Source organism: Garra rufa, chromosome 13 (assembly GCF_049309525.1).
Source record: "Garra rufa chromosome 13, GarRuf1.0, whole genome shotgun sequence".
Taxonomy (NCBI): domain Eukaryota; kingdom Metazoa; phylum Chordata; class Actinopteri; order Cypriniformes; family Cyprinidae; genus Garra; species Garra rufa.
The window spans coordinates 4,318,594-4,345,569 of NC_133373.1; the positions used below are offsets into that span (position 1 = coordinate 4,318,594).

The 26,976-nt window shown below is 33.4% G+C and overlaps 1 protein-coding gene across 5 annotated transcripts in view; it reads right to left on the reverse strand.

Moving 5' to 3' along the window:
* The window catches only part of fryl (furry homolog, like), a 132,161-nt gene that overhangs the window by 64,051 nt on the left and 41,134 nt on the right, over positions 1-26,976 (reverse strand). For 4 of the 5 annotated variants that reach the window (XM_073816671.1, XM_073816672.1, XM_073816670.1 and 1 more), the window contains exons 3-12: positions 18,738-18,952; positions 15,317-15,370; positions 10,345-10,484; positions 7,267-7,363; positions 7,023-7,102; positions 5,379-5,459; positions 4,491-4,659; positions 2,473-2,565; positions 1,710-1,808; positions 1,351-1,452 (exon numbers count right to left, since the gene is read on the reverse strand). In XM_073816671.1, coding sequence (XP_073672772.1) covers positions 1,351-1,452; positions 1,710-1,808; positions 2,473-2,565; positions 4,491-4,659; positions 5,379-5,459; positions 7,023-7,102; positions 7,267-7,363; positions 10,345-10,484; positions 15,317-15,370; positions 18,738-18,857 — 1,035 coding nt within the window. In that variant the 5' untranslated portion in view covers positions 18,858-18,952. Of the gene's footprint in view, positions 1-1,350; positions 1,453-1,709; positions 1,809-2,472; positions 2,566-4,490; positions 4,660-5,378; positions 5,460-7,022; positions 7,103-7,266; positions 7,364-10,344; positions 10,485-15,316; positions 15,371-18,737; positions 18,953-26,976 lie in introns of those variants that run through there. The other variant, XM_073816673.1, reaches the window with a different exon arrangement.

Consider the following 26,976-nt stretch of genomic DNA (forward strand, 5'->3'; position numbering starts at 1 on the left):
TTGGTCTTTGCAGTGCCCAAACAACATTTGATTAAAATGCAGGATTTATAACTAGAGATCGACCGATTTTTAATTTACCGATATACCGATATTTTTCCCGATATTTAAGCATTTTAATCGGATATCAGTTTCGTAATATCGGATTCACAGATAAAGATGTTTTGAGAATTGCAGACAGGATTGCTATTGCTGCATGTCTGAGGGGAGACAAAACAACAACAAAGGTGTGCATTGGTAAAGCATTTGCTTATCTGTAATTAATAAACTTTATTTAACATAACAGCCATTAATGCACATGTTAGATGTGTTACAGAAATGCCTGATATGAAGCTAGTTTATGCAGCTTGGCTCTAAGAAATAGAGACGAACTCACAAGATAATCCTTCAAGCCCTGCCCCAATAAAGACGTAAATTTGCATGAATTATATAATACGGCCATGATTGAACGCATGTTGAAAATGAAAGCACTGAATTTAATTGTCTCTCTGTTGTCCGTATGCTCATCAATAGTCTTGTGAAGTCGCATTCATATAGCTGTTTCCTCACCAGGTTGAAGCTTGAAATGCTCCAGAACAGCCACTGCAGTGACTTTTTTTTTTTTAACAAGATTTATATAACCATTATTTTGCTAATACACATCTAAATTAATACAACTTTATGGAAATTAACTTTTTATCATCTCTGCAAGTGATCACAGTTTAGTTCTGTGTAAATGTATAGTAAACAGTGTTTTGTCAGAATCTAGAAGGACAAAAACATTAGTAATTCTGATACAACATAACAGTTGAGAAATGCAATAAAACACAATGTTTTGTTTGTTATATTCCAATATTCCAGAGAATATTATTCAGTGAATTAACATTATCCAGTGAATTATTCTTCACTCTATATTAAACAGCTTAAAAACCTACTAAAACTGTAGTTTAAAATGAAGTTGATATGACTCTGGTTCTTTATTTTCTCTATTTGGAAACATTAGACATTCTACATTTATTTTGCTTGTTAGTGTTGCAGTTGATGCTTTTTATAAATGAAACGTTTTTATTGTTGTAATATGAAGATTAAATTTAACATGAAAGACTGCAAATTTTCAACACTTTTTTTTAAGATGACTGAAAGGAGGAAAAATCAAAGTGAAGGAAGGACTTATTTACTAACAGTAAATAAATATCGGTTTTGCATATCGGTTATCGGGCACATAAACATGCAAATAATCGGTATCGGTTCCTAAAGATCAATATCGGTCGATCAATATTTATAACTATTGAAGTAATTTGTATAGCTACATTTAAATTGCATTTTCTCTGTGAAAGTAAACACTGTTCTCATCCCACTTTTAGAAAACATTACCTTTAGGTGGGAAAGGCAGTTCTGAAGGAAGATGTGCCAGTTATTGAGGAAGAACTGCTTTTGACTAACACACAGCAGACATGTGACCAAGGGATACAATGCCTAGGGAAAAGGGAAAGACAGAAAACTTTGAAATAAACAAGAAAAATGACAAGTTTTACATTGGATTGACTCTCACAGCCCACTTTTATAATAGCTTTATGGTGCTTTTTAAAGCTTCAACTGCATGAAAAAAGACAAACAGAATCAGCTTGACTTTTTGTGTTCCACAGAAGAATGAAAGCCTTCTGGGTGGCAGAATGATCTAGGCTACAGAGGATTGTGGGAAAGTATGTTTCAAGGCAGCAAAAGCACTGTACCAGTGAGTGCTTCTTTCTTGAGCTGAGGTCAAAGGTCGTCTGGTAGAGCATCTCCACAAAGTTCTTCAGGCAGGGCACATTCACTTCATTCTTCACCGCCTTCCGAAAAAACACACAAGCACAAACACATAAGTCCTCACGCTGAGCTACACCCGCTCGGAGCACAACAGGACACAAATCACTCGGAGCTATTGATCTTGTCAATCCAAAACGAAATACATTTTAATTGTGTTTCTGTAGCAACTCATTCCACAAGCTCCACCTCAAACCACTTGACAAGACATGTACCATCATGAACTCTGCAGAAGAGTCACAGAGCCTGTCAAATGATCTGGAAACAAACACACTGTTTCAAAGAGCCACTCTATATTTGAAATTGTTGCGTGATTTTGCCTAAAGACGAGGTGCATATCGTCACTCTTAAATAGAGTGAGAACTGCTTAAAGTATTGTTTTTAATATCTGAGACATTAAAAATTAGTTACTGGGTGCAAATTGAAAAAACTGGAATGGGACTGGAGCGGAGTGCTTATGGATCACACATATTCTGATTTGAATTATTGAAAGGTTGTGTAATGTTCTGTGTTGCCATGTTGTGAAATTACACTAACTTAAATCAGAGCTGATGTAGCAATGTGGCAATTTAGCCAGAGTGCATTACATTTCTGCAGTATGCATGTGAAATCTGGCTCTTAGGAATGCTTTTTGCACAGGCATGAGTACATTATTTCATTTAAACAAATGCAGAGCTTTGCGGTACTTACAGCAGCTACAGGGATGAGGATCTCAACAAACAGGCCAGCCAGTGCATGTTTGATATCTTTGTCCTTCACCTCCAGGAAATACTGAGCACATTCCTGCTTCGCCAACAGAGACACAACACACAGAGAAACAAAGCATTTAATTAATGAATGCAAATCTTCTAAACATCTGAGGGAAACTCATAAATACACTTTTAGTAACTGAAAAGGATGCACCACTGGTGGTTGGAGAAATATGAGGTCCACAGTAAAACACAGCATTGCTTTGCAGCTTTTGGCTCAATAAAAATCTCTGGATTACGGCGCTTGTTAAGTGCAGAACATATTGAGTGCGGGATTTCACTGCCTGTAAATGGCTAATGTAAAGGAATTGCTCCACACAGTCCTGTTGGCAAAGGTTGGGCCAACACATTGAGACTGTTACTCAAGAGACTTTATGAGGCATGACTACAGAGAGCTCGCAAATATAACAAAGGAAGTACTGTCTGAACGACAATAGAGTAGACGAAAATTAAAATGTATTGACAGTGATGATGTGGCACTTCCACAAAAATAGAACAAAACAGGGACTGTGGAAGACAATACGTAGAGTATATATGTTTTTTTTTAACAAATGGTCATTTAAAAAAGTTGCTTAACTTAATTTTTATACAAATCATTCAGTTTTTTGTTCATTTTGTATGCAATTTAGAATTTATGCAAGCCTGTTAGCAAAAAAATTGTTAAACATCATGTTTTTGGTCATTAAAGATAGTATATAAAAATGAACTGAATATCTATTCAAGAGATTATGTGAAATCTGTCACTATTGTGAGATTTTAAGTGTTTAATTGTTAAGAAGGTCAATCCACATTTTATACTGGATAACAGTTGATTTATCCAAATTAATAGATAAAAATATAAATATATATATTTATATATATTTTTATACTCTATTCATCAGATGTACCATGTAACAGCAACACATCTTTAGTGTCCAAAAAGAAAGCATTACTTCACCCAAAATTTTGATTGTCATCAATTACTGACCTTCTTGTTGTTATAAACCCATACGACTTTTATTCATCTTCAAAACACAAATGAAAATATTTTAAATAAAATTTGAGAAATTTTTTACCCTTCATTGAAAGTCGTGCATGTTTGAGCTTCTACCTACCATATGCAGTTTGTATGTGTTGATCAGTATTTTTATGCAAATAAAAGCTTGAAGCTTAAAGGATTAGTTCACACCTGAATTAAAATTTTCTGAAAATGTATTAAGGAATTACTATTTTTGAGGAAAACATTACAGGATGTTTCTCCATATAGTAGACCTCAATTAGGATCAGTGGGTTGAAGGTCCAAATAGCAGTTTCGAAGGGCTCTACATGATCCCATCTGAAAAATAAGGGTCTTATCTAGTTAAAAGATTGGCTATTTTCTAAAAATAAAATAAAAATGTATATACTTTTTAACCACAAAAGCTCATCTTAAGGTAGGAAAGAGCGAAAAACTCCATCTCATTTTCTCCTCCAAATTCAAAAAAAAAAAAAAAAAAAATGAATGATCGTTTCACTAGATAAGACCCTTATTCCTCAACTGGGATTGTGAAGAGCCTTTGAAGCTGCATTGAAACAACTCAATTTGGACCTTCAACCCGTTGATCCCCATTGAAGTCCACTACACAAAGAAAAATCCTGCAAAGTTTTCCTTAAAAAAAACCTTAATTTCTTTTCAGCTGGATTGAACTAATCCTTTAAATGTCTTATCAGAAGACTTCGATTAAACTGCCCAATTCTTATGGATTTCTTTTACAAAGTCTTTATGAACTTTTTAAAGTGATTTGTAATTTGTATAATGAAGATAAATGAAAGTCATACAGATTTGGAACAGCATGCAGGTGAGTAAATGATGACAGAATTTTCATTTTAGGGTTATTGAGCTAACCCTTTGAAGACAACATTTCAAATCACGTAAAAACAACCCTTATTACAAAGCCACAAGAACATAGAGTACATGTCTGAGTTTGCATGTGTCTCGACCTGCATGAACTGGAACGAAGCCTCAAAGTCCTCAACGGGGTACATTTTGACTCTGAAGAACTTCATGCCCATGATGAGGCTGATGATGCTCTGCACCACATGAGGACTTTGCTCCTTCAGTCTCAGTTCCTTCAGCTCTGTGATGAACTTCTTACGCACTGCCTGGAACCTGCATACAAACACACGAATAAATAGAGATTAATTAACATTAATTCAAATTAGGTGTCTAGTCAATTCACACAACAGCTGATGAAACTAAACCCGTCACGTAACAGGCTAAATAAAGACTGGATTGTTACTGTCTGTGGGCAATATTTACAATTTTTAATCTTCCTTAAGTAATGCAAAAGCTTGTTAAATCAATGCAAGCCATCTGACCCAAACAAGCAAGGACCACAAAGCATCATGCCTTTATCATATTATGTAAAACGGCCTCTTCAAACGCTGTCCTCAGGGCAAAGTGGCTCCGCACAGGAAATCATGAACTGAAGGGGAGGCTGAGCACTGTGGTAAATCAATTTCAGGCCCTGACTGTTACAGCACAGGGCTAAATTACATTATAGCTTCAACAGACAGTTTCATGTAGCTGTGAGGGAGTCTTAGCATGTGTGAAGAGCAGAGAATTACAGTAACATTAAAAGCGTCCAAAGACTGTACAAATCATCTGGATTTAGCTCAAGGCGAGTTATTGAGGGGGTTTGAGGGCCCATCAACTTCATCCTTCTGCTTTACATGGCTTTGCAGTTTACAAAAAATAAAACATGACTGAATGTGACTGACATTTCGTGAGTGTGCATCATTTTTAACACTGTCAAGTGAATGTTTAAAATGTGACCACAAAAGGTACACTGTAAGCTCATTGTGGTTTTGGGATGGATTTGGACTCACTTGGATTGGGCGAGGACTCCAGTGACCTCAGCGTAGAGGTCAGCGATGATGTGCACATTACCAGTGTTGGGGCCTGAGTACCTGTGGAAAAAACAATGTGACAACAATCAGTAACACAAGCCATTCTATACAGAATCAAGACAATCTTGGTTCATATTTCTATTAATTAGACAAATTATATTTAAATACTCCTGTTAATTTGTTTATAATAAATACATACATACATAATGTATTTATTAGTTTTGTTTAATAAAACCATATAATTACTTGCTTTAGATACTTTATTTTAACTAATTATTATTGTCTCGTTGCTATTATATACACAACCAGTCAAATGTTTTTGGACAGTAATATTTTTATTGTTTATAAAGTATCTTCTGCTCACCAAGCATGCATTTATTTGATCCAAAATGCAGCAAAAGCAGTACAATTTTGAAATATTTTTACTATTTTAAATATCTGTTTTCTAGTTGAATATATTATAAAATGTAATTTATTCCTGTGTTTCAAAGCTGAATTTTTAGCATCATTACTCCAGTCTTTAGTGTCACGTGATCCTTCAGAAATCATTTTAATATTCTGATTTGCTGCTTAAAAATTATTATTGTTATTATGTTAAAAACAGCTGAGTAGAATTTGTTTTTGGTTTATTTGATGAATAGAAAGTTCAAAAGAACAGCATTTATCTGAAACAGAAATCCTTTGTAACATTCTAAATGTCTTTATCATCACTTTTAATCAATTTAAAGCATCAAGTAAAAGCGTTTAATTTCTCCAACAAATGTTACTGACTCCAAGCTTTTGAATGGTAAATTTCTATTCATCAAAGAATCCTGAACAAAAACCTACTCAACTGTTGATAATAATAATAATAGTTTCTTGAACAGCAAATCAGCATATTAGAACGATTTATTAGAAAATGTTACATTTACATTTTAAAATATATTTAAATAGAAAATAGTATTTTTAAATAGTAAAAATATATATTTTTTTGCTGTACTTTGGATCAAATAAAAACAGGCTTGGTAAGCAGAAAATACTTCTTTAAAAAACATTAAAAATCTTACTGTTCAAAAACTTTTGACTGGTAGTGTATTTTTAATTTAATTTAATTTTAAAGGCCATTGTTCGCTTATATAATTACTATAATTATCCAATTACTCAATTAATCATCAGAATCTTTGACCGATTACTCGATTATTAAAATAATCTAGGTGATAGCTCTAATTAAAAAGTTACAAAAGATTCCCATTTCAAATAAATGCTATTCCATTGCACTTTCTAGTTATTTAAGGATTCTGAAAAAAATGTATCCTAGTTTCCACAAAAATGGCATGATGTGATGATTATAAATGTTTCTCAAGGAGCAAAACATTATATTAGAGTGATTTCTGAAGGATCATGTGACTATGGAATAAGTGACACACTGGAATAATGGATATATTATTTTTAAAAAATATTAAAACATTATAGTTTGATTAAATTAATGCAACCTTGGTGACCTTCCCCAAACAAAAGTGTGCACACATACAAAATGATGTAATGCACATGATTCGATTTAATTATAGGCAGCTTCAGAAATCACATCAGGTCACATTTCTAGAATTTGCATAGAAAAGTGTGTGTTTGCGTACGCAGACTCACCCCTCTTTGTGTTTAAAGTGCTTGAATGCCAGGTTAAGGACTTCTTGTACTAAGGCGTCTGGCACGGGATGAAGGGGAATCTACAGGAAAACATTTCATCAACACCAGCTATGATGTTAGGGTCACTGTTTTACTTCAGGATCCCTGATATACCGTTAGCAAGTCTATGCATGTTAATGCCACAACACACCTATCTCTGACTTCAGAGACACCACACCTAAGCAATGAAACACACAAACCTCACCTGTTTCAAAACTTCCACAGAAACTAAACAAAACATGAAGTCTATGGCTAAGTCCCTTCGCTCCAGTAGGTAGTCTTTATCCCGGTGCTGTTCATCTCTACAGAGATCAAAAGAGCAAATTAGAATATATATTTACTCCTAATGAATAGTCACAAGATAGAAATGCATCAAATGCATCTGTTGCTAAAGAAAAGATAAAGTGAAGAGAAATATACGATAATGTGTATTTGTGTAAGATGAACAATCAAAGCAAAATTATTCAGACACTAGATATAATTTTGTATTTTTTTTTTTTTAATAAAAAATGGACATAATATATCCAAAATTTTGGGGATGAGGGGAGCTTCAATTGTTTCTATGTGATTTTGCAATGTAGAGTAATGTATCACGGACATATCTCACAAATCCTTTCATAAAACAAAGTGTAGAGCGAGTGTAAATAAGGTATTTATTGTGCAGTGCAGAGACTTTCATTGATTATAACTGATTATAACTTTGTGAGATCGCGATGAACTAAGATGAGTCACAGCTTTTAATGATTTTAAGGGAGTGTGTAAATGAGATATTGATTTATTACAACAGTTAAATAAACAAGAAATTAATATTAAGTGACTTACATTGTCTGACTATAACACTATTGCCTGATTTTGTTTTTTTCGTCAAAAACGGTCAAAACTGAGCCGCTGCGCATCTCCATTCAAACATAGCAGTGTTTTGTTTATAAATGAATGTGCATTTTTTAACAATCTAGTGAGTCAATGATTAAATTTCCCATTCATAAAGACAGTCACTTGCTTTATTCCTGAATAAATCAGCCATTCGAACGAATCAAATGAATGAATGATTCAGTAATTAAATCAGTGACTTGCCGCCACATACTGGCAGATTTAGTTTCATTTTTAAAGCATCTTTTCAGTTATTTAAATCATTTAATATTTCTGTATTCAAAATTGTATATTATAAACAGTGTTGGGAGTAACGCATTACAAAAGTAATACGTTACAGTAGTTTATTACTTTTTGCTGTAACGCAGTAATATAACGCATTACTAATACAATTTGGGTAATAATATTACTCGTTACAATCTCAGTAACGCAAGTTACATCAACATATTTTAACTCAAAATTAATTTGTGAATTAAAAAAAGTCCACAAGTAAAATATTTTGTCTTCCTGTTGCTGGAATTCGATGGTTGAGATGACTGCAGAGACGAATTCTACATTTATGAGATGGACGCACTCCCGTTATGGAGAAACAGCACGAGTAACTCCTAGAAACATCTAGACTGGTGCCACGTAACACTAAAGATGAGAGCTGCGGAGTCGGAGAAGAGAAAAAATGACGGACGAGTGCATAAGCAACAAAAATTAAGCTAAAAATGACAAAATCTGTTTTTATTAAATCATAGTCCGCATATAAAATGGATGAATACGCGAAATATATCTGATTTTCAAAACGAAAAGACTGAGTGACATATGCTGCTGAGTTTGGTTCACTTTTGTGTGGAGTGGCGCTCTACGAAAGTTCACGGAAAGGAAACCGAGATGACAGAAATAAAAGTAAACACACTGCAGTTTTAAATGATCTGCATGACCAAAAATGACGGAGTTATTCCGCTATTCGATTGCCCCGGCGCCTCACGCACACACAGCGTTGCAAAAGTTGCAGTCTGTTAATTATAAGAATAAAATACAGTCACTGGTAAAATGAAATAGTGCGTACTGCATAGTATCCGTGCCGTCAGCCTGCGCTCGAGCCAAACACATATTTGCTCATGTGAGGAGGATGTTTTATAAGCGCGTTAAGTACAAATCCTGGTTTACATAATAGTTTAGCATTCAAATACATCACGAATATGGACACATTTAATTGGATTGATGCAGAATGAGAGAGGTAGGCTGCACGAGAACAACGCCGTTTGTTTTTAGTTTCGCTTTTACCCTCATTCGTTTTGGCTTGTTTAGCAACTTGTATTCTTCATTCTTGTTTTGTTCTGAAAACCATTTAAAATAGCCTATAGGCTATTCATTGTGTTTAATGATTGTACATTATAACACTTTGCTTTATTTATCGGTGTTATTTCTGAAAGTATTAATGAGTTTTGTGCTTATCCATGTTTAACCTAAACTACAACGTAACATTAATAGACATACCGGTAGGCCTACCTAAATATGTTTTTATAATTTTATGCTAGCTATCCTAAACTTCATGTATAATGAGCAGCTCTAAACTTTTTTTTGGCATTTTATAATCTGTGGATAATTTGATGAAAGTAACTCAACAGTAACTTAAAAGTAGTGTAACGCATTACAATTTAGAGACAGTAATATTGTAATGTAACTAATTACTATTAAAAGACAGTAACTAGTAATATATAATGTATTACGTTTTGGAAGTAACTTGCACAACACTGATTATAAATTATAATTTTACATTTTGAAAACATTAACCTCAACATAAATGTATGAAATTGATTGCACTCTTGCTACCTCTGAGCATCATCAAACATGAAAATACACCTACAAGACACTTTTGTGTTCTTCTGTGCCACCAAATTAATTGTATTAATACTGATTTAATTTGATTGGTAACCTAGTCTACTTGTTCTTATTCTGTTGTTTTACTAAAAAAAAAAAAAAATTAAAAAGCTTAAACATATTTAATAAAAAATAAAAGATGACATACATTCAATAAAGTTGTCAAAAACATTTTCAGGATTGATTAAAAGGCGCTCCTGAAATTTTGACTGTGCTCCTAAATGTTTAAAGTACTCCTAAAAAGAAAAGTAAGCATAGAGCCCTGCTTTTTATCAAAGTTATATGACATTATCAAGAAGAATTTGTTCTTGTCATAGTTTATTACCATTTTCTAAACTATAGCGAATAAACTGTGATAATGTGAGAAATGTTGAAGGTGAAGGTTTGACTGTAATTCATTTGTGATTACCAAGATTTGTTCTGACACCGTTCAACTGAGTTCTTGTCATATTTTATTACCATTTTCTAAACTATAATGTGGGAAATGTTGAAGGTGTCTGAATAAATTTTGGTTTGACTGTATATTTGCGTATCTGCCCACCCTTTGGACTTGGTGCTGGAGCGAGGTCTGTACTCGTACGACTCGTCTTCTGTCCCACTCTGTCTTCTGTACCAGTCAAACAACGTCCGCAACAGCGAAGGCAAACAGTGTTCTGCTATGGAGCTCATAGAGCTTATTAACTGGAACACAAAACCACAATAATACAGCTCAATGACAGAGACTTTATGTGGGTTAAACACAACATAAAATCAAATATTTACTAAATACTGAAGGTATTGTTTACCAAAAAATGACTGACACAGAAATGTAATTTCATGAAATTAAGGTTGAACCACTGATGTCACATGGACTATTTTATCAGTGTCCTTACTACCTTTCTGGGTCTTGAACATTGTAGTTGTGTTGCTGTTTATGCAGGGTCAGAAAGTTCTCAGATATCATCAAAAATATCTTAATTTGTGTTCCAAAGATGAACGAAGGTCTTTACAGGTTTGAAACGACATAAGGGTGAGTGATTATGACAGAATTTTTATTTTTTAATGGAACTATCGCTTTAATAAATTATTTATCTATTAAGGCGAGACACTGCAGGTGAATAGGGTAAAAAAAAAAAAATAGTTATCGTCTTACTTACCCAGTTCATTGACTACATTGATAATTGCAAACATTTTTTGTATTACAAGTTTTCTAAAATGTTAGGTTTAAATATGCAAATGAGCATTATTTAATGAAATATTAACTAATTTGCACACATTTCTAGTAAAAAAAAGTCAGTTTCAAATCACTTGTTTAATATTTTTGACATATTAAAGTCAAATGTGTTTACAGAGGGAATTTTGGGTTTCTCATTTTGTCACTCCATGACTTAGAACAGATAGAAAACATATTTTCGCAATTTTGGGGGAATAAAATGCTGTATATAATAAAGCTAATTATATATGAACAAATCCCTCTGTGAAAACCTTCAGGATACAGACAGGAATAAAAATGTAAAGGTTGGTGTGTGCAAGTGCTACTGAAATGAAGATTTATGGTGTAAGAGAAAAACTCATTGTTAAATGGCCTTTAAAAATATGTATTGTAATTGAGATCTATTGACACAAATAGATGAAGTGCTATAAAAGAAACACTTAATAGTGTCTTCTGGATGTTTTCTTTCTACTAGTCTGAAAAAAACACTTTATGAAAAAAGAGAAAGCCCAAATTCTCAAACTTGACAGATACATGACAAACCAGCGTTTTTGCCTGCAGTGTCTTCCCTTCAATGCATAAAATGCAAGTTATTGATCTTGTAACAAAAAAATCATCCATGCATCTTTTTTATATTGTCATATTTAATTAAAATGTTATTTAGATCTGAATCTGGTTCACTCGGATGTACGTCACAATACAGAGTGATAAATAATAAATAAAACAAATAAACTGAAATAATAAATTATAAATGGCGCTGAGGTTGTTGTACATGATTCATCACTGCATGTTATTTCAAAGAGGATCAAAAAAACCTTCAATTAAAACATGCAAACTTTTTCCATCTCTAAAATATCAGTTATTTGCAGCACAGAAGGCAAGGCAAGTTTATTTATATAGCACATTTCATACACAACGGCAATTCAAAGTGCTGTACATAAAAGGAATTAAAAATCACAATAGCATAAAAATTTTAAATAATAATCACAACAATAAAAACAGAGAATTTAAGAACATTTAAGATGATTTAAAAAATTGATTTAAAATTAATTAGCACAGTAAAATGATTATACATAAAATAATGCAATCTGTTCGGACGTAGCACAGTGCTCATTCAATAAATGCACAACTAAACAGATGAGTTTTGAGTCTGCATTTAAATGTGGCTAATGTATTAGCACATCTGATCTCTTCTGGAAGCTGATTCCAACTGTGGGCGGCATAATAGCTAAAAGCGGATTCCCCTTGTTTTGTGTGAACCCTTGATATTACTAACTGACTCGATCCTAGAGATCTGAGTTGTCTATTAGGTTTATATTCAATCACTAATAGAGGAAGCCATTTTTATGTCTGTAAAACCTAATAGGTAAACAACACTGTCAAGTCTACTGAAGCAAAAGATCTAAACAGATAACAATATATAAATGGATGAAAATGGAAAGAAAAGGAAAGGGAAGCAAGAGATATGGCAGCGCTTTTGAGTGCAGTCAGGTATTGATCTGTCCTTTTGTGAGGGCAGGATGGGTGTAGGATGATACGTCCAGTGGTTACTCAACCTTTCACTGCAGTAACCCAGCACCAGCCATCACACACACACACACACACACACACACACACACACACACACACACACACACACACACACACACACACACAGAGAGAGAAAGTAAGGGAGTAGATGTGCGTGTATGCTGATGAGTGAGTGAGGGATGGTATAGTTCACTGTGGTGTGATTCAGCACACAGATCCCTCTGCAGTCACAACACGTCACCGACTGAACATGCAGTTCCTGAGACTCGGCACAGGCAAATCCAATAGCCAAATCAGTGTGTGCGTGCTAGCGCTGTGAAGAAAAAAAAATGCTACTAATGCGCAGAATGTAAAAGTGTGCTTGTTAATAAAGTGAGATGTTCTAAGGCACACTGGGATCCATGTGACATTTTTCTAGTTTAATACATTTTTCTTTCCATTTTATATTATCATTACAACAATTTGAGTGAAACTGTTCAACATGAATTTCATAATGTTGTAATATTTAGTTTTTCTTTCATTTGCTTTAAACTTTTTTTGTTTGCATGAACTCATCACACTTGTGATAAACATTTACATTTATTTTTCATGTAGTGTTAAGTAAAACTATTAAAATTGTTTTAATAATGCTAAAATCAAATATAAAGTTTATATGTAAAACTTTAACAAGTTGATCTAAACGTTGTGATTGAAAATAAGTTGGACTACAATTACCAAAACAAAAATAAATTAAAGCTAAATGTGACCCTGGACCACAAAACCAGTCTTAAGTAGCACAGGTATATTTGTAGCAATAGCTAACAATACATTACATGGGTCAAAAATGTTCTTTTATGCCAAAAATTATTAGGATATTAAGTAAAGATCATTTTCCATGAAGATATTCTGAAAGTTTCTACCGTAAATATATCAAAACTTAATTTTTTGAGTAATATTATGCAATTGCAAAGAACTTAATTTGGACAACTTTCAAGGTGATTTTCTCAATATTTAAATTTTTTGCACTCTCATATTCCTGATTTGCAAACAGTTGCATCTCGGGCAAATATTGTCCTATCATAACAAACCATACATCAATGGAAAGCTTATTTATTCAGGATATTCCTGAATTATTTCAGGATATCATTCTGTATAAATCTCAATTTTAAAAAATTGACCCTTATGACTGGTTTTGTGGTTCAGGGCTACAAATAGAAACTAAAAAACATAAGCCATATATTTTACATAATATCTATCAAATAATGACTGAAGGTGAGCATCACTGATATCAATTTTACTGATGTCTCTAGGAAAATTGTACTTTTTCCCCCTAATATTTAACTATTAACTACAGCCGTTCAACATTACAGTATAACTGAGAGCTATCAATTTAACATTTATTAGACTAGACTTTGTGTGAAGTGAACTTAAAACAATCTTCACACAAACCTATTATTTTACCAAGTAGTTTGTTATCAAACACTAAGCCATGGCCCTGCATTAAATATTTTAATGCCATTAAACTGCAAAGATGAATCGCCTGCGTTAAATGGATAGTTCACCCAAAAATGAAAATGTTATGTTTATCTGCTTACCCCCAGGTAAGACTGATTGTTTCACGTGTTAAGACCTCAATGTATCGTCACAAGGCGCAGGGTTTAATTTGGTTTTGTCTGTTTTTTTGACTCTCAAAGTAGTGGGTCCCATTGACTGCCATTATATGACTGACAGATGCAATGGTTTGAGTTAAAAATCTTCATTTGTGTTCTACTAAAGAAACAAACTCACCCTGGGGGTAAGCAGATAAACATCAAATGTTCATCATCTCTTTAACACGCTAACTTTGACAGCACTAATAGAAATACTAAAACACAGTTTAGCAGATGTAAAATAAAGAACATCACGAGCAAATCATCAAACCTGATCATCATGTTCTCTAGCATTATCTGAGATGATCCCAAAGAGCATTTTGGGCTTCAATGGAAGAAAGAACATCTGACCCTCTGTACAGAATCACATGCTTGCTCACAAATTCACTCATTTCATTAGTGATCTAGAATCTGATACGCATCTTATTCGATTTACATCATAATGTTCCTTTGTTTGAAAATACTTCAAAGTTCCAAAACTTTGAAAAAAAGAAGTTCTGTTTATATCCAGGTTCAAATTTGATTTTGTATATGTGTATGCGTCCTTCGTCAGTGTGTGGGACAGGATGATGTATGTGGTTAAGGAGAGTTATGTAACTGCTCTCCTGGCCCTCATGGCACTTGGCAGACACACTCCAACACCCTGAACTGATATATTCACACACACACACACACACACACACACACACACACACACACACACACACACACACACACACACACACACACACACACACACACACACACACACACACACACTCCCAGCAGCCTGTGCTGATCTACTGCTGCGGATGACACAGCGATTCTGCTCCTGGCAATGTCCAGCGCACACACACCAAAACTCTGGTTGCTCTAAAGTATAAAGGCACACAGACACATATTGCTGTGATTTTCTGCATACAGAGCACATTCTCACTGGCTCATTCTTTCTCACACACAGGCCTAATGGCACTGACTGGATCCATTGCAGGATGATGTCTCATTTGCTTTGCGTTTTGCTAAACAAAGCATTTTGCTGCAGCTCTGCTGTTAAAAGTTCTGCGCTAATCAGAAATGAGCGATGGAGAGTGAGCGAAAGAGAGGAGTGAAAAGCAAAGAGGATTGGAAAGAGATGTAATACACATTTATAAGTATTAAAATAATGAAATAAGACATATACTAACCTGATCAAATTGTGCATCTTCTCCTCTTTGCAGTGAGCGGGAAAGGGGCTTCTCCTAAAAAACAAACAAACATACATACAGCGTAAATTAATAAATGATAAATGGATCAACAAAAACTGTTTAAAATTAGTAAATAGGGATGTACTGATATTGAATTTACAATACATATTTTATTTAAATATTTCATACACTACCAGTCAAAAGTTTTTGAACAGTAGGATTTTTAATTTTAAGAAGTTTTTTTTTTTTTAAGAAGTCTCTTCTGCTCACCAAGCCGGCATTTATTTAATCTAAAGTACAGAAAAATACTGAAATATTTTTACCATTTAAAACTATTTGTTTCTATTTGAATATATTTTAAAATGTAATTTATTCCTGTGATTCCAATGCTGAATTTTTAGCATCATTACTTCAGTCACATGATCCTTCAGAAATCATTCTATGCTGATTTGCTGCTCAAATATTTATTATTAATTATTACTATTATTATTAATGTTGAAAACAGCCAAGTAGAAATTTTTTTAGGTTTCTTTAATTAAGCATTTCTCTTCTTTTGTAACATTATAAATGCCTTTATCATCATTTTTGATCAATTTAAAGCATCCTTGCTAAATAAAAGTAGTAATGTCATTATTGTTTTAATTCTTTAAAAAAAACTTTAAAAATCTTTTGTATTGTAGTGTAGCATATTTATAGATGAACCTAATGTGATTCAGGATTCTATATTAAAAAAAAAAAAAAAAAAAAAAAGTAAGTTCAAAAGCACAGCAAAAAAAATGGAAATCTGCAACATTATAAATGCCTTTACGGTCACTTTTATTCGATTTAATTCATCTTAGCTAAATAAAATTATTTTATTTAAAAAATAAATCTTGCTGACCCCAACTTTTGATAAGTAGTGTACATGCATTTATAAAATATTATATAATTTCATTATAGATCATACAAGTTTGAGTGATTTTTAATGCAATCTTTCATTTATAAATATACATCATCAGTTATAAATCTTTCCAATCTGAATAAAAAGCAGGTCAGCATAACAGTTAAGTGAAATACAGTTTTTACTCAACTGACTTTGTGCTACTTAACAAATCTAATCTAATACACCAAAGTGAGACATTTAATCATAGACATAAATTTCAGGCCCCGAGAAACTGAATCTCTCCTCAGTCTCTACTCATTTTTACAGAGTAATTTTGTAGTTAAAGTTGACTGTAAAATGACTCAGGACTCCTGGTTAATGGCAGAAGACACTTTGAATGCTCTGTTATCTGGTTTACATTTGAACAAACACTTTACTATGAGGGAGAAGTTCAAAGTCAGAGAGCTGAATGTCAGTGTTTTATAAAGCAGCTCCTCTCTGCAGCCTCTCGATACAGTTATTACCAGTTTAAACTCTTGCTGAGTAAACTGAGAGAGAGCCCAATCTACCACTGAGTAAACACACAAGGAGAGAAAGAGAGAGAAAGGAGGGAACACAGAGAGGAAGTGTTTAAGGACAAGTCTGGAGAGAGAGGGAGTGTGTGTATTTCAGCACGAGGGGCTCTGAGAAGAATCCAACAGAACAGCATTCCAAGAATCCAAACCTCTGCTTCTGTTTCTGGGAATGCATGGGGTGAGTGTATGTGTGTGCATGTGTGTGTTCTGTTCAGACACACACAACAGCCTCTCTTTTTCTCAAAATAATCCAACAGTCTCAAAGCATAACAACTGACCTTTCACCTCAAACCCTGAGGAAAAAGGAGTCAGCAAACTTTTGGACATGGAGTGCCAATGTCAAATGTTCAGATGTTTGGAGATATTAACATGTTTTTAATGAATGCACTCTCTTAATTTATTCCTGTGATGGCAAAGCTGAATTTTCAGCATCATTACTCCAGTCTTCACTCTTCAGCATCACATGATCCTTCAGAAATCATTCTAATATGCTGATTTGGTGGATTAAGAAATTATGTTGAAAACAGTTGTGCTTAATATTTCTGTGAAAAGCAAGATCTTTCGGGTCTTTTTGATGAATAGAAAGAGCTTTGATTTGATGTAGAAATCTTTTTACATTTTAAATGTCACTTTTTATCAATTTGATGCATCCTTCCTGAATAAAAAATTATATTATATTAAACGCAATACAATCTATTTATATTACCAGAGCTCAAATGTGACCCTGGACCACAAAACCAGTCTTAAGTAGCATGGTATATTTGTAGCAATAACCAAAAACACATTGTATGGGTGACAATTATGACAAAAATCATTAGGATATTAAGGGGAGACACTGCAAGCAAAAACACCTGTCAAATTTAAGATTTTGGGCTTTTTTGGTGTTTCATAAAGTGTTTTTTAGACTATTGAAAAGAAAACACCCAAAAGACACTGTTAAGTGTTTCTTTTAGAGGAACGCTTAGTTTATTTTATCTATTTGTGTCAATAGATTTCAATAACAATACATATTAAAGGCCGTTTTCTCAAAATTTATTTTTTCTCCTACACTGAGCCATAAATCTCCACTTCAGTAGCACTAACACAAAGTTAACATTTTTATTCCTGTCTATATTCTTAAGTTTTTTACAGAGGGATTTGCTTGATTCATATATGATTTGCTTGATTTTATACAACATTTTATTCCCCCCAAAATGGTAAAAAATACATTGTTTTCTGTCTGTTATAATTTTTTTCTGAATTATGGAGTGACAAAATGAGCCCAAAATCCCCTCTGTAAAAACATTCGACTCTAATATGTAAAAAATATTAAACAAGAATTTTAAAACTGATCCAGTGTTTAGATTTTTGTACTAGAAATGTATGCTAATTGGTGCATATTTCATTTGCATATTTAAACCTAACATCTTAGAAAACTTGTAATACAAAAAATGTTTGCGATTATCAATGTAATCAATTAACTGGATAAGTAAGACGATAACTATTAGTTAATTTTTTTTACCCTATTCACCCGCAGTGTGTCGCCTTAAGTAAAGATCATGTTTTGATATAAAGATATTTTGTAAATTTCCTACCCTAAATATATCAAAACTTAATTTTTGATTGGTAATATGCATTGCTAAGAACTTCATTTGGACAACTTTTTTAATTTGGATTTTTTTGCACCCTCAGATTTCAGATTTTCAAATAATTGCATCTCGGCCAAATATTGTTATATCCTAACAAACCTCATCAATGATTTATTTATTCAGCTTTCAGATGAATGAATCTCAATTTCTACAGCTTGACCCTTATGACTGGTTTTGTGGTCCAGGGTCACAAATGTAAAGGTTTTTTCCTGCTTGAATGGATTTTTATTTGCCTTGCTAACATTTTCACTGGGCCAAGCAAATATTTTATTATAACTGTATTTTTGTATTTGCTATAAATAAATATTTTTAATTAAACATTTAGTTTTCTTTATTCATTTTTGTCTAATACTCACCAGCGGTTCAGCCATGACCACCTCGATCTTCTTCTCGGCGAGCACAGCGAACTCTGCGAAGAGGCTCTTGATGACAAACTCCCCGGGCTTGAGCTCGGGGTCGATGGTGATGCTGGACATGGTGGCGGGGTGGATGCTACGTTTCTCCCAGCTGGGCGGGGCCGAGGGGGATGTTCCTCGCCTACTCACACTGCTGTTGCTGACAGGGACTGAGGCTGTCAAGAAAGAGAGACAGATAGATATGTAACATTACAAAGCATTCTGAATGCACAATGAAAAGGTTTTGAACCTTAGTAAGTGCTCAAGCAGAAAATAGAAAGTATTTGTGGTTAAAAAGTATATAAATTTGTATTTTTATTAGTAAATGACTGATCATTTCACTAGATAAGACCCTTATTCCTCAGCTGGGATTGTGTAGAGCCTTTTAAAGCTGCAATGAAACTGCAACCCAGACCTTCAACCTGTTGATCCCCATTGATGTCCACTATATAGGAAAAATCCTCGAGGGTCATTCTGTGTTCACTCAACCAGAAGTCCACAGCTCAGATTTTTGATTTTGCTAATATTTCTTCTGAAGAAAGATAGACATGTATAGTGATGAAAGCCAAAATAGTACATGTCATGGATGAAAATTTACTGAGTAATCCACTGTTTTGTAGAGGGGGGTCAAAATGGCAATTTTCACCTGTGATTCAGTCAAATTACAGGAGGGTAGAAATCACTTTAGAAAGATAGCAGCATCATAATGTTATTTTTACACAGCGTTTGGTAGGTCTGTTAGTAAATTTAAACTTAAGCAATCTTTGTTGCATTATGTGCCAATGGTGACCATTCAAAAATGGGGAAATGGCACTTTTCAATTTTTTTTGTCTCCAAAGTTTGCATTCCTGTAATCTGGCTTTTTGAGATCCCCATATCTCTGTGACTGAGCAATGTTGGGTCTTGAAATGTAAGATTCCACAAGAACAGTTTATTAACAACTACAATCTAAAATAATATTGTGATATCTTTAATACTTCTTGAGTTATAGGCACACAAACTTTGAAAAATAAAAATAATGTTGGCTCTCAGACTGGTATGTTTAATGCAATGGTCTTGACAGAAGGAAACAAGATACATCTACAGTTTCAACAATTATTTGTTCTTCAGACATTCCTCTTTAAAGAAAAGTAGTATCATATTTTTGCAAACTGATCCACATTTGGTTTTTGACCACTTAAAATGTACATTTTAACGATTTACTCCTGGAGCCATATTGAAATTCCAATATCTCTGGAACCGAATCTCATAAAAATAAACATGCCAAAAGTAAAGTTTGTTTAGACCCAATAACTAAAAAAGCATTATGATGTCTTTAATACTTCTTGGCATGCAATGCAGGCATGCAAACTTTGGAGAAAAACTTGAAAAGTGCCGTTTCCCCATTTTTGAACGGTCAACATTAGCACATAATGCAATAAAGATTGCTGAAGTCAACAGATTTTACCAACAGACCTACTAAAAATAACATTATGATGCTTGCCATCTGAAGTCATTTTTACCCCGCTGCATTTTGGCTCCGAATCTCAGGTGAAAATGACCATTTTGACCCTCGTCTACAAAACAGTGGATTACTCAGTAAATATTCATTCATTACATGTAATGTTTCGGCTTTCTAATGAAAAGATATTAGCAAAATCAAAAATAAAAACCAGGGAAGTTTCTGAAATTTGGTTGATTTGACACGGAATGACCCTGGAATATTTTCCTCAAAAACTTTAATTTCTTATCGACTGAATAAAGACAAACACAAACATCTTGGATGACACAGGGGTGAGAACATTTTTGTGAATTTTATTCTGGAAGTGAACTAATACTTTAAAAGGCTGAAAGTCGTGGTTTTCCAAATTCGAGGCCAATATAGGTGTATTAACAATATCATCAAACACTATTGATCCAGTTGCTTTTTCAAGAGCACACAAACTTCCACATAAACATACATTTTTATCTACAGCAACTCAGAACTGATTTTCCACACTAAACCACATCCCTAGTATAATATATGCAGCCTCATTTGCCTGTCTACCATTGTTTGAAATAAATCAGTTTCCAGCTAAACATCTTATTTCAATTACCGGTACTGGTTGAGGTGGACATTGCCATTTTGGACCACAAAAATTAAACTACTTTTGATATTACCAGAGCCACAGATTTACACTTCAGACTTAAGACTTCAACTATGAATGGCTTACTTATCGTTGTCTCAGCACATTAAAAAGTTAACATGCTATAAATATAGACTATTAATCAAGACCAACACACAAACACTCTTGTTGGGTTGTGTTTTCATGATGACTGCACATAGACAATGATTTTTATATTGAAAAACATACTGTATCCCCTGTACCTAAACCTAACCTCTACAGAAATGCCAAAAATCATCAAGATCACTATAATATCGAGAGCATGATTATTTTAAACACAATTACTCATTAGCTTTGAACAAAGTGGATTTCCTTGAACTTTAAATAAAATTCAATAAAAAAAATAAATAAATAAAAAGAGAAATCTGTAAAAAATAAATATGTTTTTCAGATTCAATTTTTATATTTTATTTATTTATTACAATGCTTTGTACATTTATTTTAGTCTATAAGCATTGTAATAAATAATATAACAAATAAATAAAAATAAAAAAAATAATATTTTAACTTCAAATTGAATTAAAAAACAAATAAAAAAAGAGATAAATCAGTAAAAATAAATATGTATTCATTTTTCAATTAAATTATTTTTGAAGTTTAATTTAATTTTTTTATATTTTTATTTATTTGTTATTATTTATAACAATGCTTATGTATTGTACATTTATGTTAATCTATAAGCATTGTAATAAATAACAAATAAATAAAACAATTATATTTTAACTTCTAATTCATTTAAGAAACAAATTTAAAAAAGAGATGAATCAGTAAAAATAAATATGTATTCATTTTTCAATTCAATTATTTTTAAAGTTAAATTTTAATTTTAAATTTTAATTTATTTGTTATATTATTTATTACAATGCTTATGTATTGTACATTTATTTTAATCTGTAAGCATTGTAATAAATAATATAAATAAATAAAAAAATTAAAAATAATTTTAACTTCAAATTCAATTAAAAAAACAAACAAATAAAAAAAGAGAAAAATACATAAAATAAAAAATAAAAAAAATAAAATGCACAATACATAAACATTTAAATAAATATAAATTAAAAAAATTATTAAACGCTTAGTCATAAGTCTGACATTCCTAAAGCATTCCAATGCACTGATAAGTTCACAGACACCCTGTTTTTCTTGAACACAGATAAAGATTGCATATGTGGATTAAGGTACAACTGACATTTTTTAAAACTAGCCATGAATGCAGAAAGACTGGAAAAACTGTGTGTGTGTGTGTGTGTGTGTGTGTGTGTGTGTGTGTGTGTGTGTGTGTGTCACATGTCAACTCGGCTCAGGAAATCCCTGCCCTTGTCTCCCACAGGTTGCTGGAGAAACCACGATGAGGCGAGAGAAGTTCAAACAATAATAGGAGGATGAATAAAAAAAAATCCCTGTGAAATTTAATGAGTTTTTCAGAGGAGAAAGCAGGGTCACACCTAGCAACTCCCCACATCTCCCACAATAATAAAACAAAAACATTCACACACTCAGAGGAATGAGAAAGAGGGACACACGCAAGACTCCATCCCCAGAGCTGTTTGCGTGTTTGTTTGTCTATGTACAAACACTCACTCTTTTGTTTCCTGTTTAGCAACACCTCCCCGTCCCTATGATGTCACACTGCCAGCTTTCATTGGCCGGTAGTGTAACAGGGTCCCCAGGCTCTCATCTGATTGGCCGACAGGCCTGCTGACGGGCATTCTAACATTGTTTGTACTTTTCCACTCGGTGATGCAGAAAGGATGAGCAAAAGAAGCGAGGAGGAAAAATGCAAGTCTCTCTCTCTTCTTCTTTCCCTCCATTCCTCTGGTGGATGTGCTGGATAATTGTGACACACTGGGCTGCATTGCTGACCCCATAGCACACATTTGTGCCTCTGAGTGAGGCAGACAGTCACATGGAATGGAGTCACACACAGGGACCATTAATGCAGAGTCTGTTTGTTGTTTGCTAGGACATTCTGATACTCTGAGCTACACAAGACATGATTCCCTGACTGCATGTGAACTCACACAGCTGAGCACTGTGTGCTTTAGCACCCCCACTTCCTGCAAATACTGTCAGAAACAACATTCGGACAGGATTAATGTCTAAAGAACTGTGAAGTCACACTTAATGACAAATCTAGCCATTTGTGATTAAAAATCGTATTGTTTCAAAACATTTAAATGTGAATCAGAACCATTTTCAATAATTTTTATTACATGTCTTCTAGAGTCATTTGTGAATCCAACGGAAGAGAAGAAATTGTTGTTTTCTTTGCACACAAAAAGTATTCTTGTAGCTTCATAGACTTACGGTTGAACCACTGATGTCACATTTTTAATGCCACTATTTTAATGATGTCTTGGAACGACATGAAGGTGAGTAATTTGGAGTTGCAAAATGATTAGTCGCGATTAATCGATTTAAAATAAAAGTTATGTTTACAAACTATATGTGTGTGTACTGTGTATATTTATTATGTGTATGTATATATAAATAAACACACACGCATATATTTAAAAAAGTATTTGTATGAATTGTATGTATTTGTATGTACACACTTCTATGTAATTACTGTTTATTATGTATGTGTATATATATATATATATATATATATATATATATATATATATATATAAACAAAATGTATTTTTTTTCTTAAATATATACACGTGAAAGTGTGTGTATTTATATATACATAATAAATATACACAGTACTCACACATATATTATGTACACACAAACTTTTATTTTGGATGCGATTAATCGCAATTTATCATTTGACATCAAAGCTGTGTTTATTTTATTAAAAATTTGGTGGAATGTTAATGCAATTTAAAATAGTGGTTTTCTGTTTTAATATACTTTAAAATATAATTTATTCCTGTGATGCAAAGCTGAATTTTCAGCATCATTACTCCAGTCTTCAGTGTCACACGATCCTTCAGAAATCATTCTAATATGCTGATTTATTATTAGTGTTGAAAACAGTATTTTTTTTTTTGGAACCCGTGATACCTTTGTCAGGATTCTTTGATCAATAAAACATTAAAAATAACCGCATTTATTTAAAATAGAAAACTTTTGTAACAATAAACACCTCGTTCAAAGTTTGGGGTCAGTATTTTTTTTCTTTCTTTCACTCTTTGAAAGAAATTAATACTTTTATTCAGCAAGGATGTGTTAAATTGATAAAAAGTATTAGTAAAGACTTTCTATTTTGAATAAATGCTGTTCTATTTAACTTTTTATTCATCAAAGAATCCTGAAAAAAGTATCACAGGTTCCAAAAATATATTAAGCAGCACAACTGTTTCCAACATTGACAATAAAAATAAATCAGTGTATTAGAATGATTTCCGAAGAATCACATGACACTGAAGACTGGAGTAATGATGCTGAAAATTCAGCTTTGCATCACAGAAATAAATTCTATTTTTAGGTTTATTAAAATTAAAAAAAAACTTATTTTGAATTGCAATAATATTTAATAATATTACTTTTTTCTGTATTTTTGATCAAAAAAACATAAAATCTTATCCCAAACTTTTGAGTGGCAGTGTATATGTGAGTGCGAGTGTATTTATATAAACATAATAAATATACACAGTACACACACAAACAGTATGCAAACATAAACTTATTTTGAATCGATTAATCGCGACTAATCGTTTTGCAGCTCAAGAGTAATTAATGGCAAAATTTTTATTTTTGAGTGAACTATCCCTTTAAAAAGACAAACAGACAATTCGAAACTAAATTAGAACGTCTCTGGGAGTCGTATGTCTGCCGAACTCGAATCTACCTAAACTCCTGAGGGAAACTAGTCCCATCCAAATAGGGCTTTAATTGGGTAAGTGAGATACAAACAGACTCACACACACACAAATGCTATGATTTCCAGGACAGAGTCATGCGGATGCGGTCTGTCCGTCAGAGACCGAGGCGATCACACACAGAGATCAAATAACCTCAATGACATCATCATCTACATTATACTCAGCTAGTTGAAGCCACAGCTACAGAAATCATAGCAGTGTGTGATAGTGTGCTTGGCGCAGTTTAGCTATAAAGACCAAAGACCAAGCTTGGGAAAGAAAAGTTAATGCTCCGAAATTGTGAAAATAAAAGTCTCTGAGTGGCTTATTCAGCACTCCACCAAACCAAATCAATCCAAAATACAAGAAACAAGTATGCAAACACAGGAAAACGAATGCACGTCTGATGCATTAACTTGCATTCTTGCGCTAAAGTGGCCATAATCAAACCTGAACACTTAACAGGGCAAAAGCATCTGTAAATATCCTGTAAATATCTGCTTTCAAATGCTATTAAACCAGATGTGTTATGATTCAGGTATTTAGCTAATAAACTCCACCCAACATGCTTAGAAGTCAGCAAAACTGCGAATTATTCTAGATGTAATTTTTTACTCTCCATTGAAAATTAATGACTTCCAGTACAGTGGAAATTAGTGGAAAAGCTAGTGGAAATGCTGAAAATGCAACTTAAGAATGCGTTCTTACACTTTCCTTTTGCAAAAATAAAATTCAGAAAAAATAAAAATAAAATGCTTTTCTTGCACTAGCTCTGATGCACGTCTACAAATTAACGCATTACATAATCATATTGGAAAAGTCATGTGCATTTAGGTCTTCGTTTGCGTACTTTGGGGAAAAGGGTAGGGTAAGGCGAAAAACTTCAAAATTGTCTGCCATTGTTGTTTTACCTTTTTTGTAGGTTGTTTGACTCTCTTTGCACATTCGCGTTGGTGCAAATGCATGATGACAAGCACTTGTGGTTAAAAAGGACTAGAAATCTGTATTTTTCTTATAAAATTAACGATCGCTTTCGCTATTAAGCCACTTCTTTCTCGGCTGGGATCATGCAAAGCCCTTTAAAGCTGCATTGAAACAGTTTTAACCCACTCATCCCCAATAAAGTCCACTATACAGAAAAAAAATCCTAGAATGTCTACCTCAAAAACCTTAAATTATCAGGAAATTTATTCTTGAATTGAATTCTTCAATCCAAAATACAAGAAACAAGCATGCAAACACAGGAAAATGAATGCTCGTCTGATGCATTAACTTGCATTCTTGCATAACCAAACCTGAACATTCAACATGCTTAGAAGTCAACAAAACTAATATTGCTAATTATTCTAGATGTAATTTATTACTCTCCATTGAAAACCACTGACTTCCAGTAGAGTGGAAATTAGCGAAAAAACTAGTGGAAATGCTGAAAATGCAACATGCAAAAATAAAAATGAGCCATTTCAACTAAAACTGAATTCTCTGAATTCTCTGTGGTGGGCTTACACCTGCGTCATGCATGATGGAGTGTAAAGGGGCTGTGTTTGTGTGTTTGAAAGAGAGAGAGATTAATCTGCTATGGTTCTAATACAGTGTCAACATTATTTCTGGAGTGTCTCAACATGCCCAGATTCCTCCGATCGAGTCTCTTTGCAGACCTACACACTCTACAGTTTCAACAGAATTCACCTGCAGTTTCTCATTTATTTTGCTCTTACTAGGAGACATAAAGTTACGTCTTTGACCTGACTTCTAACCAGAGACGGGCAATGAGAAGAGTGGAAGAGTCCACTGGCTCAGTTGGATGTGACAAGCTCTTGAAACTAGGTCTCGCTCCTCATTGTTTGAATAGAGAGGCCCAACGTACGGGAATTGGCACCAACACACAAGACTGGAGAGCGCGAGAGAGACTTACTGTTGCATGCCAACTCCAAGTGACATTTCTCCAACGGTGCTGGACGTTACTAGCTGTTGATGTACTTCACCCAAGTCAACAGTGACTATGAGCTACTACATTTGTACGTGAAAACATCTCACCAAACATGATAAATCCAAAAGAACAAGCTAATGGAAAGCACAAGCATAGCAGTGAGTTTCAGAAAGTGCTAAAATCTTAGTGTTTTCTAGCTATGAATTGGTTTTAAAGGAGAAGTTTGCTTCCAGAATAAAAATTTCATGATAATTTACTCACCCCATGTCATCCAAGATGTTCATGTCTTTCTATCTTCAGTTGCAAAGACACTA